Raw genomic sequence first — 16,823 nt, 5'->3', positions numbered from 1 at the left:
CTTTGCACACAGCTCACAGACTTAGAACTCAGCTTGGATGTGAGACTATCAACAATGACTATTACAAGTGTATATTAGTGTTTTCCCCACTCTTTACCTCCAAGTGTTTCTTCTGTCACTTAGAAAGAAGCAAAACATGAGAAGTTTCACCTGTCTTCTCAAAAGCTAAAGAAATCCCCAGACAACAATGCCCTAAGCTAGTTTACAGCTGAAAATAAATGACTGGTTTGAAATTATATTGCTACAATATTGTGCTTGAATAGAACTTTAAAAAACAATTGAAGTGTAAAGATTTAGTTTTATGGCAAGGAGCAGAAGCCTAGCTATTCTAAAAGCCCAGCTGTGATGTTCATGTCTAAATTTATTCAGCTGAAATGCCTGCAGCAAACATTGCCTGCCTGTCTTTCAGAGTAAGACTGTGGCCCACTTCTCCCTAACACTGCAGGAAAACTCCACATTGCATTCACAGCAAAGGCAGCATCTCCCACACTGGCTCTCCATGAGGTTATTAAGCATATTGTCTACAAAACAGACTTTATCCACCTATCTTATCCACAAACACTTCCTGCACAGTAAGCTTATGAATACTGGTCAGACACAGATTGGAGATCCATGTTTCCTCTTCTGCCATCCCTTACAGCCCCCAGAGACATGAAGATTTGAAGCACATGGGTATGTCTCCTGAAAAAGTTTGTGCTGCCCAGCATCATGAGGCCCCAGGTATAACTGGGATCTGTGAGTACTTCTAGAGGATCCTGCAATAGATCCTTAGTTAGTTAGGTAACCAACTTACCCCTTTTTACTCTTCTTATAAAGTTTTGCAATTTTTTCAACTGGCAGTCCATATTTCTCAGAGATCTGAAATAATAAAAGAAATATCACGGAAGATGAATGAGAAATATAAAAATATCACCTCTTACCTTACATAAGACATTAAAACAAAATCTCTGCAAACTTTGACAGGATAGCTATACAGATAAGTCTGTCACAAGCATATCATGCTTTCATTTAAGGATGAATTGGAGAGCAATAATCCTGAACACCTTAATCAAAACCCACAATTGTCTCCATGCAGAAACTCAGACACTATAGATTTTATAGGGTGTGAGTCATCAGAACTGCCCCAGCATCTTCTAGTGCTCTGCTCAAGGAGTCAATGCTCTTCCCAGCTTCAGATTTTACTGCAGAATTTCAATCTGATCTTTCTGTTGTTTCTTAATCTGATTTTTTGGGCTCATGGAAGCAAAGGCTTCTTCCACCAGGCAGAAGGCAGACACATAGCAACCCAACAGGAGCTGATGGACTGATGGAACAACAAAAATATACTGCATTTCTATTTCTCAAAGACATTTCAAGGTTTATTAAGCTAACAGGACTCTCCATGGTGGTATTTCTGTCTGAAAAATGTCTTCAAGGTACCTTTTATTGTGGGAGGGCTACCAACATCAAACACACAGAACTAAGAAGCTTCTGTATGGTTGGGATTCAGCCTAGTTACTACAGTACCAAAATGAAAACACTATTTAATTCACAAAACATCATCTGAGTGTATATATAACAAGATGAGATGTCACAGAGAACTGTGTTATCAAGGTAAAGGACTTGTAAAATAAACTTCTTACTAAAGCAACTAAAACAATAAAGCAAAACATGCAGTAAAACTTTAGAAGGAACAACTGCTTAGCTGACAAATTACCCACGCCAACAAGCACTTCACTGGGATGCTTTGGCATTGCTTTGCAGCAGTGTACTAGTAACTTTTTTGGCTATTTATTCTGCAGTGAGTCTGTGGTGTGCTTATGAAGATGATGTCCCTGGGCCCTTCATCTGAGCCAGGTTTCCCTTACAAATTATGATTCTTCTTTGAGGGAATAGGTCTCACAGTTCACACTTTAGAAGAGGATTGTCCCAAAAGGCAAAATAGTTACAGAAAAATTACTTTTTTTCCCCACCACTGATTAATATTCTGTGGCGATCTACTGCCAAGCAAAGTAAGTTTCCAGCTCTTCCCAAGTGAAATGAAGTTGCAGCTAAATAGCTGACTACTTATCTTCTGTATTAGAGAACTGAAATGCATAATTAAAAATCCATTTAAAGACTGGCAAACATCAGGCACTGTAAAATCCTTTCTTTGTGTTTGCCTTCAGAGTTCTGTTGAGAAAAGGTATTTTAGGGAAGTACATTAAAGCAATTATCACAAAAGAGAAAATGGAATGGATAAACTCAGCACAAAGGACAGATTCAAAGAGCCACAGGTTGAACACCAAGCAGGCTCCCATCCAAACAGCCAAGATTCTCTGAAAGAGAGAATTAATTAGCCCATACTTGTCTACAGCATCTATAATAGTATAATTGTCATCTTAGCCCAGATGCAATTTTGTACTTAAAAACAGCCCATAATAATACACAAGGCTATCAGCTTGACTGGCATTCTAAAGCAAAACTCCAAGATTCTGAAGAACCAATAAAACTTCTCATACACTGAAAACAGTGTCCTCTGACTCTTAGCATACATCAGTGGCTAACAGAAAGGGGAATAACTGATGGGGTACAATAGACCCATCCACTCCCTAAGTTTTTCACCTAGCAGAGAACAAAATACAAACTGAATTTGGGTGGTATTTCCTACTTCAGTTTCGCTTGCACCAGCATGTTTCACTGTTCATTTACTCTTTATTATCCTCTGGCTTTGCTTATCATGAACATAATGACATCAGATAAACAATCTGGTGCTGAATTTTTCTATCTGTGCTTCTGCTGTACCTCTAACTTTAAGTTTTCATGTAAAGCAATAACAAAAATGGCTCAATTTCATCAGACAGTTGAAAAAAATCCCTTTGTAACAGGCATTGGAGAAAAACTGGCAACCTGAAACTGCAGAAAGTGTCACAAGCGTGTGAACACGAGGAAATGATCTCCCTCTCTGGGTTGTTAACTCTGAAGCCCAGTGATATGGTAAAGACCAGCACTTGAAGACACTTTTCACTGCCTCCATACAAATAAACAAGCCGAGCAAAACATTTCTTGCCAAGGAGGCTTAATAGCAGCTAATATACAGCATTCTGCACATTCCAGCATAAATCTTCCCTAGAATATTTGGCATTCCTAACACTCATGCATTCCAAATGTTGCTCAAAGTAGTTTGGGACTCTGGGACATCACTTCCTACATAAACTATGAGAGGCTGGGCTGAGAAAGCCTTGCCTGTCACACTGCCTACGACAGGTGTAGGATTTATATAACATGCAGGGATTACTGAGCTTTGCAAAAGACTTCCAGCTGACTGAATAAGCACATTTCTCAGGAACCCCTGGGATTCAATCAATTATACCAAACAGCAAGCTGTGGAAGCAAGGCTTAAAGTGGGGGTATGGGAGAGTCTCCCCCTCATAGTCTCCAGTACAAATGTGCTAAGTCCTGCTGCAGAATTGGAGAAAGCATAGGGCGAGCATCTGCTAGGGCATCTCACTTAACACCCCTTCTCAGAGTGTTTGCTGCCAGCACAGGAGGAGCACCACTTACTGCCAACTTCCATACAAGAGGACAGGATTTCTCACCTAAACCCAAGCAGGCTACAATAAATTTTAAAAAGGTGTCTTTATTTGGAGGAATATTTTTCCTTATAATCTCGATTGTCCATTTGTCAATCTTCTGAGCAGAGACTTATTTCTGTTAGGATGCCCAAAGCAGTGCAACAGCCTTCTGAGTGGCACTGAAATAGCTGTCTGGGTGTCCCTTTGGGCTGCAGTCCCCTGGCATGGCAAGTTTGTCTGATTGCACAAGCCACCAGAAATGCTCTCTGCTGGAGTCAGGAAACCAGAAAGGGCAGTATCTGGGTGGGTCCAGGCATGCAGGAAAACACCTTTGCCAACTTATTTCTATTAAATGGTCTGGTCTGTTGCCCTACACTGGCTGGAAGATCACATATATATCTAATAGTCTAAGCTAGCTCTATTGAACTCAGCTGTTAGCTTTTAACTACTGAAAGACTTGGGGAGATGCTTGAATTTCCCAATTTGAACTGACTTCCGTAATTTGAAGAAATATGCAATTTTGCACAATGTAAGACTGAGGTACCTACTGAGATCTACAGTTAGTTATCCTGACTTTGGATCAGGCTGAAATCAAGATGTAAAGCTGGTCAGTCACCACATATGTGTGATGTTTTGCTGTTTTCTCTTGATCAAGACTGATTAGCAAAAACCAAACATCTGAGTAGCTTCCTGAGACATGCTGCATTTCTGAAACCTAAAACCTCTAGATATTTGCCAAAAGAAAGATATCTGAACAGGAATCTAATTGTTAATTTGGAATGGAGGTATATGTGACAATAAGACAAACATAGGATCTGAGAACCATATAATTAATAACAGAAAGTTAGGGGAAAAATCAAAGATCAGGAGTAGTGACTAACAAAAAGAAAAAAAAAAACAACATAAAATCCATAAACAGAAAAGGAGGGTATGACTGAGGATCACTGAAGCTCCCTTTCAGATCTGGGGCTCTGTAATACTCAGAGGCTCAGTTCCTAAATTCTTAGTACTGAGAATAGAATGACGCATTTAGGATATGCACAATTACAAAATTACATGATTTGCAGCAATGACTGTAGAGAGAATATTTAAGAATATGCAGTTTGACAGCTTTTTGGCATTGTTTTATCCACAATATCCTACCAAAGAAAATTCAAATTTTCTGAATGTGTTCCTTCCAGTGAACTGGGACATTTTACAACAGATCAGATTTCTCTGGTGCCGAAAACATGCCAGTGAGTCAGCAGCTGCACTGACTGAGGTATGCAGAAACCCTTCCTGCTTCTGCACCAGCTTTGTTTTTGTTACATGGTGGCTGGAGAACAGGCATGGAGAGGCACGACTACGAGAGATAAAATATTCATGCTAGCTTGAACAGTTATAGAAGGATTATAACATACTTTTAACTTCCATACAAAGACAAGATGAAATTGTGTTGCAGCTTACCATGAACCAGACTGCTACCTCTTCAAGCAAAGCCTGGTTTTTGTTATCCATGTGCTCTGCCTGACAGCTGAGCTGCAGGCACAGCTAACAAACAGCATCAGCAGAAGGACAGTTAGGACATCCTTAGTGTGCCACTGACTCTCCTCAGAGATACCCTCATCTAAATAGGTGCTTTAAGCAACTTCACTAACCCACAAATCTTTTTCTGCCTTCTACTACTGGCCAAATATTGACCAAAGAACTTAATCTTTACTGCATTAAAAGTGTTCAGTAAATGCAACAGGATACTGTGATGGTTTTAAGAGAGTATAAATATAGACACTTCTAGCACTTGGCTGAGTTCTCTAGGGGCACTTTCATCCATTTCCGTCTTCTCCCCTACAAGTAAACAAGGCTGGAAATCAACTCAGCATCCCACATGTCAATCTCACGTTCCTCCACTGAAGCAGTGAGACACATGATTATTTCTTAACTCTTCCCTTACCAAATTTCATGAGCCATCAGCTCGTATAAACAAGATTAAACATGGAAATAGCAACTCTTATGATGACAGCTAATGGGTAACAAGCAAAAACTCAACTCAAAGCAGCAAAGCAGCAAAGAGGCAAATGGTAGGTAGGTCACGCTGTAAGTGAGGACTAGAGAAGGAATTTGAGACAACATATGAATGACAAGTCTGCACTGGCTCAGCACCTGCCTCTTACATGCTTAACAGCAATTGCACAAAGGGCACATGAAATTCCCACAGAAACAGTGCATCCTTGGGCCTCTTCTTGGAAACCAGGCTGGCAATGTACTGACAAGCCTTACAGGAAAAGATTCAACAGGCTCTGAACCATCAGTTCAGAAAGAAGCATTTCAGAAAATGAAGCTTGCACCTCTTGCCTTCTCTGACACTGGTTAACTACTGCAATTCCTCAAAGCTCAGGTCTCCAATAATCAGCTCTGTGATGCTATTTAAACCCAGTAACCTGCTGATAACACTGAACTAGGAAACACCAGCATTTCAGGGTTCCAGAAAGCTTTAAGAAATGCTTTAAATGCACTTGAGAATAACTTCATCTTTATATTATGGTTTATCTCAATAATACATGGAAAGCCTCAAGATTTTCTTGCCAAGAAAGACAAACAATGTGAGGAAATTGGATACTTACAGCTTCCATTAGCCCCTTCACTGTGGGTGATTTCAGCATCAAAGCATCAAACACCTCATCTGTCTCCTTCCTCACATACAAAAGCACTGAAATAGGGGGGGGGGAAAAAAATAATCAAACTTGGAGCAGGTTCAGTCAATTGCACAGATTAAATACCCCACACTGAATAGAAAAACAAATATTAATCCATGACAGATAAAATGAAGCATTGAAGATGGTTTGCACTTAAAAAGATGTACCTTTACTATCATCAGTGATTTAGACATGGACAACACATCGTAGTTGCATTGAAAATACAGTATTGAAAATTTAATTCAGCAAATTTAATCTAATGTGAAGAATCTCTATGTTCCAGAATCTAAATCTCCATTTACAGAAAGAAGCTAAAAAGCACTGGGGCCTTGTCCATTGGTTATAGGACAAAACACTCAATCAAGGTCTTCTTAAACCTCTGTCTTGGCTTGTACCTCTCCAGATTTCATCTAAAAGGCTTGGAAAGGACATTCAAAAAAGTCTGGGTTGCCTTTAGCTGTGCCTTTGAGAGCAAAATCATAGAAAAGGTAAAGAAATAGTTGCCTCTGACATTACCGTGCAGATCACTGCTAATGGCCTGACCAGTATGAAAACAAACACCAGGAAAAAAATGAGTTCAAAGTAATTTGAGACTTTACAGGGGAGACATTCAAGAGCACAGCTGGCAGGCAGGCATTTACCAGTGTGCCCACCTGCTGAGGTACCCAAATGCCATTTCTGTTTCTCTTCCTCCCTCAGATGTTAGCTGCTAGCTGTCCACAGGCACAGTGCCCTGCCCTCTTTAGCTTTTGTTTTCTTCACACTTGTACAGGTAACTGGAGGAACCTTGCTATAACATGGCAGAAGCAAAGCAGACAGGTACAAAGCATATAAGCATAGACACTAGAAAAGTATTTTAGGCATCATCTCACATGACTGATAAGTAACAGGTTGAATAAGATGTTCTGCAATATATTTTGTTTCCTAAATGAAGTGCCTTTTCAATCAGCACTGCTGGACATGAGGTACAAACACACATGCACTGTCATGTCTGTGGGACAAATTACATTGGTAAACCTTTTTTTGGGGGGGTAGATAGAAAAGGACATCTTTTGAAACTAGAGACTCTCATGGTCCAAGAGATATCTTCACCATGTAGCTCAATAGATGACACACAGATGAACCAAAAAATATGATGGTATTTTCACATAGAAGTAATTGTGCAGAAGTTAATTCTCAGGCCACGACTCTGGCAGGATGAACTCGAGCCCATTTGTGAAGAATTGCAGCTTCTTTGCCCACGTTTTGAAATGACTGGAAAAAAATAAGGGTAGTTCAGTTCCCTCACTGGGCCTAAAAACCAAACATGCAGGACAATGCTGGGGTTTTTGCATCTTCAATTCAAAAATATGAGCCACAAAACTGCAACCACAGCATGCAGAGCCACATTCTTTTCACCTATATTTTGGCAACTCTTTGGAGCCTGGCCTGAGAACATAGTTTTAATGGAGCTGGAAGCAGATACAACTTTGGGTCACAGCTTAAACTGTCAAAACATAAAAGAAAAAAAAATTCCACACCAGGAGTTAAATTTTACCATGCCTGATATGCTTAATCACATGAACAAGCTCTCACTCAATGGACTAATTTTACCAGTACTAACACTTATATTAATTTAGTAAACCTTTTCCTTGATTAGAGGGTTGTCCTGTAACTCCTGGCTTTACAAACATCTGGAGCTCTGCCAGCCTTAACAATTACAAATATATCTGAAAGGAGAAAAAAAAATTACTTGGTCCAAGATTAAACTTGATTACACAGTCCTGGTGCTGAGCTTTACATCTCTGTTGTGCTTGGTGTGCCAGGCAACATTATACACACAGAGAGACAGGATTACTAAGCACATGGGGGGTTGTTAGGCTTTTCTTTACCCTGACAGGTGTGAAACTCCTGGCTTTGATTCAGTAGAGCACTCTTACACAAATGACTTGTGCTGACAGTGATGCCTTAGGAAGCCCCTGTCTCATCCCTTACTCCCTCTTATTCTGGCTTGTCTCAAGGAATTTTCCTGGATGACAAACTCTCCCAAACAGCAGATCTGAGTGAAGAAACAACCCTTTTTTTTTGAGTTATTCTTCAGACAGATCAGATCCCTGCCTCAGTGTACAATGCAGCCCCACAAGCCTTCATGCTGGCAGAGCAGCAGAGAGATGGCCAGTGGGAGGCACAGCCAGAGGGGAGGGAAAAGGGCTGCAAAGGCTCCACTGGGCTCAGTGGCAGCATTGCCATTGAATGATTGTGACCATGTAACACAACTCATCTCCTCTGATCCTACTGTCATCACATTCACAGCATCTAGACGGACTCACTCCAACAGTATAAATTACAAGATTTGGAGGGGAACAAGGGGGAAATCTTGTACAAGGTAATGAGCTATTTTTGCCTGAAAGCTACAAGATAAATTTAAATTTGTCTGATCTACTCCCTGGTCTTAGTCCTTAACCTTCTTGCCAGCACTGATGACTACTGCAGACCTTAATATTCTTTAGATGTTAAAAAGAATTGCAAAAGATGGGGGGAGAGAAATTTGTCTTTAGTTGCTTAAGAAACAGCCCCAACCCACCAAATTGCTGAGGGGCAAACAGCCTTTGCTGAAGGCAAGGGATGTTGCACCAGTGAGACTTTTGGAAGCCAGGCCACCGAATTGAAGACTTTTGTGTGAATGCAGAAAAACAATGTTAGATAACTCTTGAAGAATTGTTAACAACAACATACGTGAGGAAAAATGAAACTAAGGACACAATGAGTCAGTAAGACCTGGGGAAGGTCTGAGCCTGGGCACTACCAGTGCTGTGACTGGAACCCTATGAACAATGACTACAGTCTCTGTCAAGTAGTCTCTGGATAAAGATGTGGTATATCTTAGTCAAGGAAAGAAGGGCTGGTAGCTGTAACTTAGCTTTCCTTTCTCACATTTGGAGTTTTTGTTATTGTCCAGGCACAAATTCCCTTGGATGGCTCTCAACCCCCTGATTGCTATGAATCCAAAATATTTCAGAGTAGTTCAACATAACTTTCCTAAGAGACAAAAGCTGCACAAAAAAATTACTTTCTTGAAACTGAGAACTATGGGACTGGAAATCCACCTGATCTGTAATTCAGCTGCTGGATTTATAATTAACAGCAAACTCCCTATGACATCTGAAAGGGAAAGTGAATTGAAAACTTACTGAGACCTCCAAACAGGAAAAAGCCAAGTCTAGCCAAGTAACTAGCTGTGGTGCACATTTGGTACAGATTAACATACTTCACATTTCTCTGTTGGGCACTTGGACTTCCCTTAGAGGTCAAGGACTTAAAAGAATAATTCAAAAAGAGGCAGCTACCTGAGTGAGAATATGAACAGCATTTGCAAATCCCTTCAGACCTGTTCTCTTGAAGGCTACCCCTTAATATTTTTACTTCCACCAGACAGTGTTGCAAGTAGGTCCAGAAGGCAGGGGTGAGGTCACACACTTCCACTTCAGTTCTTCAGTGGAGCTTGTACACCTCACTGGCTGCTATTTACCTGCACTGCTCTCTTAATAAGACACCTTGGGATTACATTGCTTTTAATGTATATTTTAATGTATATTTTCATGTATCAGACCTGCTCCTTCTCAAACATTACACCTGCACCCCATCTACATCTGCTCTCTAGGAGTCTTGATTCTGCTGTACCAAATAAATCTTGAGAAAAGAAGCTTCTAATATGGCAACGCTGAGGGAAAAAACCCAAAACATTTTAATACCCAGTGAATCCTCTGGCAGAGACAGAGTTATAAAATGGGTAGACTCAGCTGAGCTGCACACCACCAGCACGATCCCAGATGCAAGGTTCTGGATGGCAGGAAGTTCACCAGGGCAAAGGCCACACTGGAAAAGCCTTGGCCTCCAGCCAGCATAGTCCAAGATGAGAGAAACACTGAACAGGAAGGGGATGTGAAGAGAGCATCCTCCAGCTTCTCTGGTTTTGTGCCTCTCCTGGATTTAATCATTTTACACAGCTTTGCCACCAGCTAATTTTTTTTTTTTTCCTACTCTTACCCTTGAAATGCCATCAAGTCCTGAATGATATCAAAATCAAAACAACTATCCACAGCAAAGGACAGGAATAATCAAAGCAAACCAATACCTCCTTGCAGGCAACTTCCTAGGCTTCCAGCTGGGAAACCAAGGTGAAATTGTAGGAAATTACAGTTCTTTATGTAGCTCTCATGGCTGTCATCATCTGCGTGACAGAGCCCTGATAATGTGAATTTGGCCAAGGTCTTGAGTCAACCAAATGCAAGTCCATGGTCAGTGCTAAGCTCTTTAACATAATTAAAGATTTAATTAAAAGAATTATATGTTCACATTTATTTCAAGAAGGTATCAGTCTCCATCCTATAATCTTCTGTTTCCCCTGGTTCAAGCAGACCACCCTAACCAACAGAGAAACTTGGCAAACGTGGGCTTGAGGGAAGTTATTTCTATAAAGCTCTGCTGCAACTATAATAATACTCACCTGGGCAGTAAAAACAGTTAAGGGAAACAAACCCTTAAAAATTCAGTTACATCTGCTGGAAGATGTCTCTCTCCATGTTTTAGATTTCTAATACGGTAGGAAATTTCTGATTTTATTCCACCCAATCTAAGTCTGCACTCAGCAGGAGCTTGCCTGTTAAGGTCCCTGTATTTGACCCAACGCATCTTGCATATTTGCTTGTGATCCCAGACAGAACAGAAAAGATGAGCAAAAGTTAAAAATAGACCATCACAGATTTGCTACTAGAACTTCCATAAACTTTGTCGCTTGGCCAAGAACCAAAAAACTTTCTAAGTTTGCTCTATACACTTGTGTCCTGATCCCTTCTTGAGAAAGCACAGTCCTTTTTTTTTCTTTAAGTAATTTTTAGCATTTGTTAAAATGCCTCCTTTTAGACAACAGATGCAAAGATCTCTTCTCCCATCTACCCATAGTTGCACTGACTTTGTCCAAACCACACCTGTCCTTCCAAGTTTGAGGGTGTGAGTCTCACAGAATGATTTGTAACTGCTAAGAATTGACTGTTACCTCTTTTCAGACCTTCTTCTTTGATTTGTTTCAAAGGGGAAGGACCAAACTCTTCCTCCACAGGCCGGAACATCCTTTTGACCAGGACACTGCTCCTAGAACACACAAAACAGGGACCATGTCACAGTAAAACTGTGCTTGCAGCAGAAGAGGAGACAACAGTCATGACTCATTCTGTACTCTGGCAAAAACACCCACTAGCTACTCAAGTAGCACCAAAAAGAAACTGCAAGGATTTAGCTTTTGATGCTTATCTGAACTATCCAGGCCTCTTAAATTGCCGAGACTGACTGGCTGGGACAGGTGACCGGAAAATATGTCCCAATGTTACACACTAATTTGAAAACCCCAAAGGCCTTTAACTGTTTAAATATTGAGGGAAGGGGGGTGGTTATTGCTTGATGCAATAAACCCCTTTGTTTCTCAAATTCCACTGTAAGCCTTATGAAGAGCATTAGTTTCAAAAAGAAATAAAAAGGGCCTCATGTTTTCAAGTCAGTGTTGACTGCAGGTCCTTGGCCAGTCCCTACCACAGGTGACTTTCTGCAGATTTATGAGAGTGTAGTTATGTTACCCCAGAATCTCAGACTTGATGGTGTTCACTTGGGCATTCAAGCAACCTACAAAAGTATGGGACCGGCACACAGTGTGGGCTGAAGTTCAGCAGCCCATATTCAAACCCTTATTTCATGGCACCTCTAACTATTAGAGGGACTTTCATCAATTTTTCCAGTCCCTCCAAAGTCAGATAGGGAGTACTTCCATTTCCAACCTTTGTCCTTCCCAGGCTCTCTTTTCTCTTTCTGCCTTTCTCTTCTGGCACTTAGCCATTCTCTCTGCACTTCCTGTATTTGTTGCATACATGTGTGTGCACTGCTAAACAGCTTTCAGGAATGCAGTGAAGTTCAGTGCTTCAACAAAAAATTCACAGTTTTTAAATTATTTGAGAACCCTCATGCTTACATAGATGGCACTTCATTATCAAATATATTGTCCTCTCCCTGTATCAAACCTTAGGGCTCTTTTACTTGGAAATGTATTAAAATACAGACATAAAAAGTATACAGTTTACATGGGAGAACATGAGGGAAGGGGGAGAAAGCTTCATCTGATTTTGTATTTTGTATCAACTTTCTATGAGTTTAAACTGTTAACTGCAAAGCTGGTGAAACAGCTTTTTTTATCTTACCCTTCTCTCTCATCATCTGTATTATAGTAAACCTAGAAAGATGGAAATAAAAATCAGTTATTCCCAAAACTCAGACACTTGCTTAACAGAATAACTTCAAATGGGAGAAAAGACAACAAGTGTTTTGCAGTTTGTCATATGTTAAAAATCCTTTTCCTCCTACAAAACACAAACACCTCTAGTTCTAACTGTTATCTGGAAGAAGTGTGACTTAGAGAAACTGCTGTTGAATATCATCTACTGGAAATAGATCAAAGTTTATTTGAGAGACATTATCCTCTTCCCTGCTTTATATCATTTTCCAAATTATTTTCCAATCCTCTAAATAGATTGCTAATCACCTAAATAACCCTTAATACAGTTTAAGCCACAACACTCAAAAGCTTTTGTATGTATTTAATACTGTCTGAAAATCTAATTAAACTATATAGAACAAGATTAAACTACAGGCTAATGGAAATACAATTGCTAAAGGTACAGCTGAACATTTTTTGCACAGGCTGTGGGCAGAAGCCCAAGTCCAGTTTTGTGTAAATCCGCGTAGCTCAGAGTCACTGGGACCGAATTTACAACAGCAGCAAATGCAGCTGACAGTAGCAGGGGAGGTTTAAAATCACAGTTTCTTGTCCAACACTTTACAGAACAGTCAGCCAAACCCCTCACAAGGTGCCTGCACTGCAGGTCTGCACCAACAAGTGCAGCAGCCCTGCAGCTGCTGAGCTGCAGTGCCAGCGCGGGTCAGGGGCACAGGGCACTGCAGTTGCTCCTGCTGGGCTGGGCAAGCCACGCCAGGAGGGTCTCCAGCACTGGGGCTGGCAAAACACTCAGAGCAGACTTGGCTCTCACTGGGAGCCTTCACTTTTGAAACTGTGCAATGAAAATAGCTCAGAAGTGTGTGTACAAAGCTGAGGGCTGTAACTCTGAGTTACAGCCATAAAAGACATAAAGAACATTGCCTAGGAGCTAGGAAATGGGGATATCTGCCAGTTACTTTAGAAAATTATTTACAAGATTATATATACTAAGGAATGTTTCCACCGTCTTCTGTTTTGAAACAAATCCCCATTTTGGTTTGAAAGCCATGAGGACAGAAGGTACCCAACACTGATATGTGAGTGGGCGTCTTTCCAATTTGGGAGAGTAAGCCCGTGACAGCTGTGATTACAACATCTGTGCTCTTTGTGCTTTGCTCAACCACAGTTCTCACTGCTTCAAAATAATTGACAATTCTGACACTCAGTTTCATTTAATCTTTGTCATTTTAGTATTTTCCAGCAAGATGCATATTAAATTTCCTCATCAACTATTTGTCTTTATAAAAACATGCATAACTGTCTCATTCTACTCCCTGAGATGTTAATAAATAACACATTCATAGTAAAAAAGTTGTCAGAGCTGACCCTCCAGTTCAGGTTTTCAACTTCCCAGCAGGCGATAAAATAGAAAAGAGCCAAGTCAGGAAAGACTTCCTTATGTTTACTAATGATAATAACTGCCAATACTGAGTATTAACATTAGTATGATGGAGTTTTACTTGGAAGAGTGAAAATATTTTTTCCAAGGAATTTCCAGATCTCTAAGTGATGCTGACAGAAAATGGGCAGTGGTGTTTAGTGACCTTGCTCTTGACCTTTCTACACGGGTATGAGCTTGGTCTTTGCTTTCAGCTGTATCAGGGAGGAGGATCTCTGCTACCACAAGGTGGCACTTCATCTCACCAAGCCAAAGAGTGCACTCAAAACCAGATTGTGTTTCAGTCACAAATCAACCTTATAATTGAAAGCAAAAGAATGACAGAACTGTAACAAAACCAAACTAGTCAGTTGTCAAAGAAGTATAAACTCCTCCGCACCCAGAACTCAGAACGGTACTTGCCTCTTGTAAGGTCTTTTATAAGTGATGTGCCAAAACTGCATTTACCAAAATGAGAACTGAAACAAGTGGCCCCCAGGAACAGTTATTTATTTCCCTAAAACCTGCCCCAGAGCAGAGGCAGTCAGGTGGCATCTCATTATTTCCTACCTGTCCAGTTCTTTGTAGGTTTCCAAAGTGAACATCCGGTATGAAGAGAACGGGCTGGGAATCCAGGTCAGCCATTGTTTTGAAGAAGGTGATATCACTCTTTTTCTGCAGAGGGAGTGCACTCAACTTCCCTTCAGCTGCTAGGTGGATCATAAAGCACAGGGTTGTGAAAGGAGGCGTGTTAAGCCTGACTTAGCCCCAGACCAGAGAGGCTCACTTCACTCACCATTATTACATGAGGCTTGGGATGCCTGGCCTTTGCCTTTCTTCCTGTTCTGCTTTCTCTCTTCATCTCGGATTTTCCTTTCTGCTCCCTGATGTAAAAAAGACAACCCACAGATATTACCCAAAGAGGAACCACTGTGAGCATTGTACTCTGCAATGCCTGGAACTACAGCATCAGACACACAGAAATGCTAAAAGAGAAACTGGTTATTTCATTGAAGACAGATCTGTCCAGTCTGTTGGGAAGGTACCAGACTTTGCATGGATCCAGTGATCCTGTGCCTGAGACTCAGCTGGCACATCCAGTAGCTGCCAGGGCTGCAGACAGCAAGGGGAACATATCCATATGTTGGTTTGGAGGAGCCAGGACAGGTAGTGTGCAGTCTGTAGCAGGACTGATGCCAGCACAGCTTGTGCAAAGGGCATCCTAAGCCCAGTGTCTCTGCAATGGACAGGGTGCTCAGGCCAAATATTTTGTGTATATAATGGCATAAAACACCTGCAGGATTGCTACCATTTTACATAATGTCTGTGCTGAGGTCTTCCCTAAACTCTCCTCCACCCACTTTGTCTGGAGGTGGCATTGCTGCACTGTAGCCAGCTGTGCCGCCTTTGAGAACTGACAGTCCAAAAAGGCTGTGCTGACAGCTTGCCAACATTGCAAGGGTTCTTACAGAAAAATACAGGCATTTCAAACTGGGAGAAGCTCTCCAGAAATAGGAAAGCAATGTAGCACTGCCCTATTAGGCACCAGGAACTCCTGGGAAGTTGCAGGCATCTGTTATGTAAATACATTCTAAACAAGTTTAAAAAATAAAACTTGTTATTGACATAAAAAGCAGCAACACCTCCTCTGAAGTTCTCCTAATTTACTTTATAAATAATACCTATCACATTGTGAAGGGTAATGAAGATCCATATGCTCCCAGACAGTTGGCATGCAAGATTAGAGAATTTTTTTCCAAATTAAAATTAGAAGTTTTATGAATAGAAAGGGAGAGGAGGGAGGTAAGGAAAGCAAAAAAACACCCACTCAAGATGGCAAAATTCACACATGAGTCAATGAACCAAGTTTAGAAAGAGTGCAAGGAAAGATGTACTTCTGGCTGTAATCTATCAGTAGATTTATTTCTAGAGGTTGCGAGAGCAGGAGGAAGAACTAGCTCTTTAGGAAAACATGAATGTGTCACACAGAAACACTGCCTCCAGACCAGGTCCCAGTCCAGTTGTCACTCACCAACCTCAACCACAGAAGCCAAGGGATCCAGAGTTGTGCACTTATCAAAATTGTTTCTAGAGGTACATTTGTAACCTTTAAAACCACCTGTCCTTTCTAAGAAAGGAGCAAAAATACACATCACAGCCACTGTTCAGCAAAAAGCACATCCTGAGAAACCTGTGCTGCACAAAGGGCTCTGCCAGGTGGCCACAGCCCTACCTATCACACAGTGCTGCCACTCTGCTGCTCACAGGGAACAGGATGAACAACCAAAGTATTTCATACACAGCACCAAGTGTGAGTTTCCTCTCAGGAAAGCAGAAACTGAGGAAGACTCAGCCTTTTATACATAATAAAAAATATATATTTTACTGATTTTCTGTAATATTCTTTGTAACCATGAACTTGGGGATGCTTCACTGCTTTCTCTTCATTCATTCATTCATTCATTCAAGGCAACACACCCCAAGATCTCTGGGGGGCAGGCAATCCCTGAGCTGGGCAGTCATTCCCATCCACCAGTGTTTATTTGTGCCACAGCCACTTCACAAATGTGGCAACTGCAATACCCACAAACCTACCTGCAATACCCACAAAACTACCTACCAGCCCTTTTGAGCTTGAAGCAGCCCATATGGCAGAGCCAGCCAAGCCTACAGGCTGGGATGAGACACAAAATGATTTTTTGCATACTAAGAGCATTTCTGCTGCATAGTTTTGACAGCTGAGCCATCTGACACATACCTAATAAACCACAGCTTGCACATCTCTTCAGGACAGAAGAAATTACCTTCCTACAGGGGACTATAATCTATGTTGTGACCAGTAAATTAATGAAATAAATTCTTAATTTTTTCATTGATATCTGGGCTTTGTATTAATGCAAGGAGTACATCTGCTACTAATCATTAACAAAATGCAGCCTACG

General features: G+C 41.0%; 1 protein-coding gene across 7 annotated transcripts in view; it reads right to left on the bottom strand.

Moving 5' to 3' along the window:
- The window catches only part of GRHL2 (grainyhead like transcription factor 2), a 65,282-nt gene that overhangs the window by 4,788 nt on the left and 43,671 nt on the right, over positions 1–16,823 (bottom strand). For 5 of the 7 annotated variants that reach the window (XM_018912617.3, XM_018912637.3, XM_030226476.2 and 2 more), the window contains 6 exons: positions 14,678–14,765; positions 14,452–14,591; positions 12,430–12,461; positions 11,241–11,335; positions 6,134–6,219; positions 794–858 (listed from right to left, as the gene is read on the bottom strand). In XM_018912617.3, coding sequence (XP_018768162.1) covers positions 794–858; positions 6,134–6,219; positions 11,241–11,335; positions 12,430–12,461; positions 14,452–14,591; positions 14,678–14,765 — 506 coding nt within the window. The other 2 variants (XM_030226487.2, XM_030226503.2) reach the window with 2 other exon arrangements.

Source organism: Serinus canaria, chromosome 2, assembly GCF_022539315.1.
Source record: "Serinus canaria isolate serCan28SL12 chromosome 2, serCan2020, whole genome shotgun sequence".
Lineage (NCBI taxonomy): Eukaryota > Metazoa > Chordata > Aves > Passeriformes > Fringillidae > Serinus > Serinus canaria.
The sequence above is the reverse complement of the archived record's forward strand: the minus strand, read 5'-3'. Positions and strand labels throughout refer to the sequence as shown.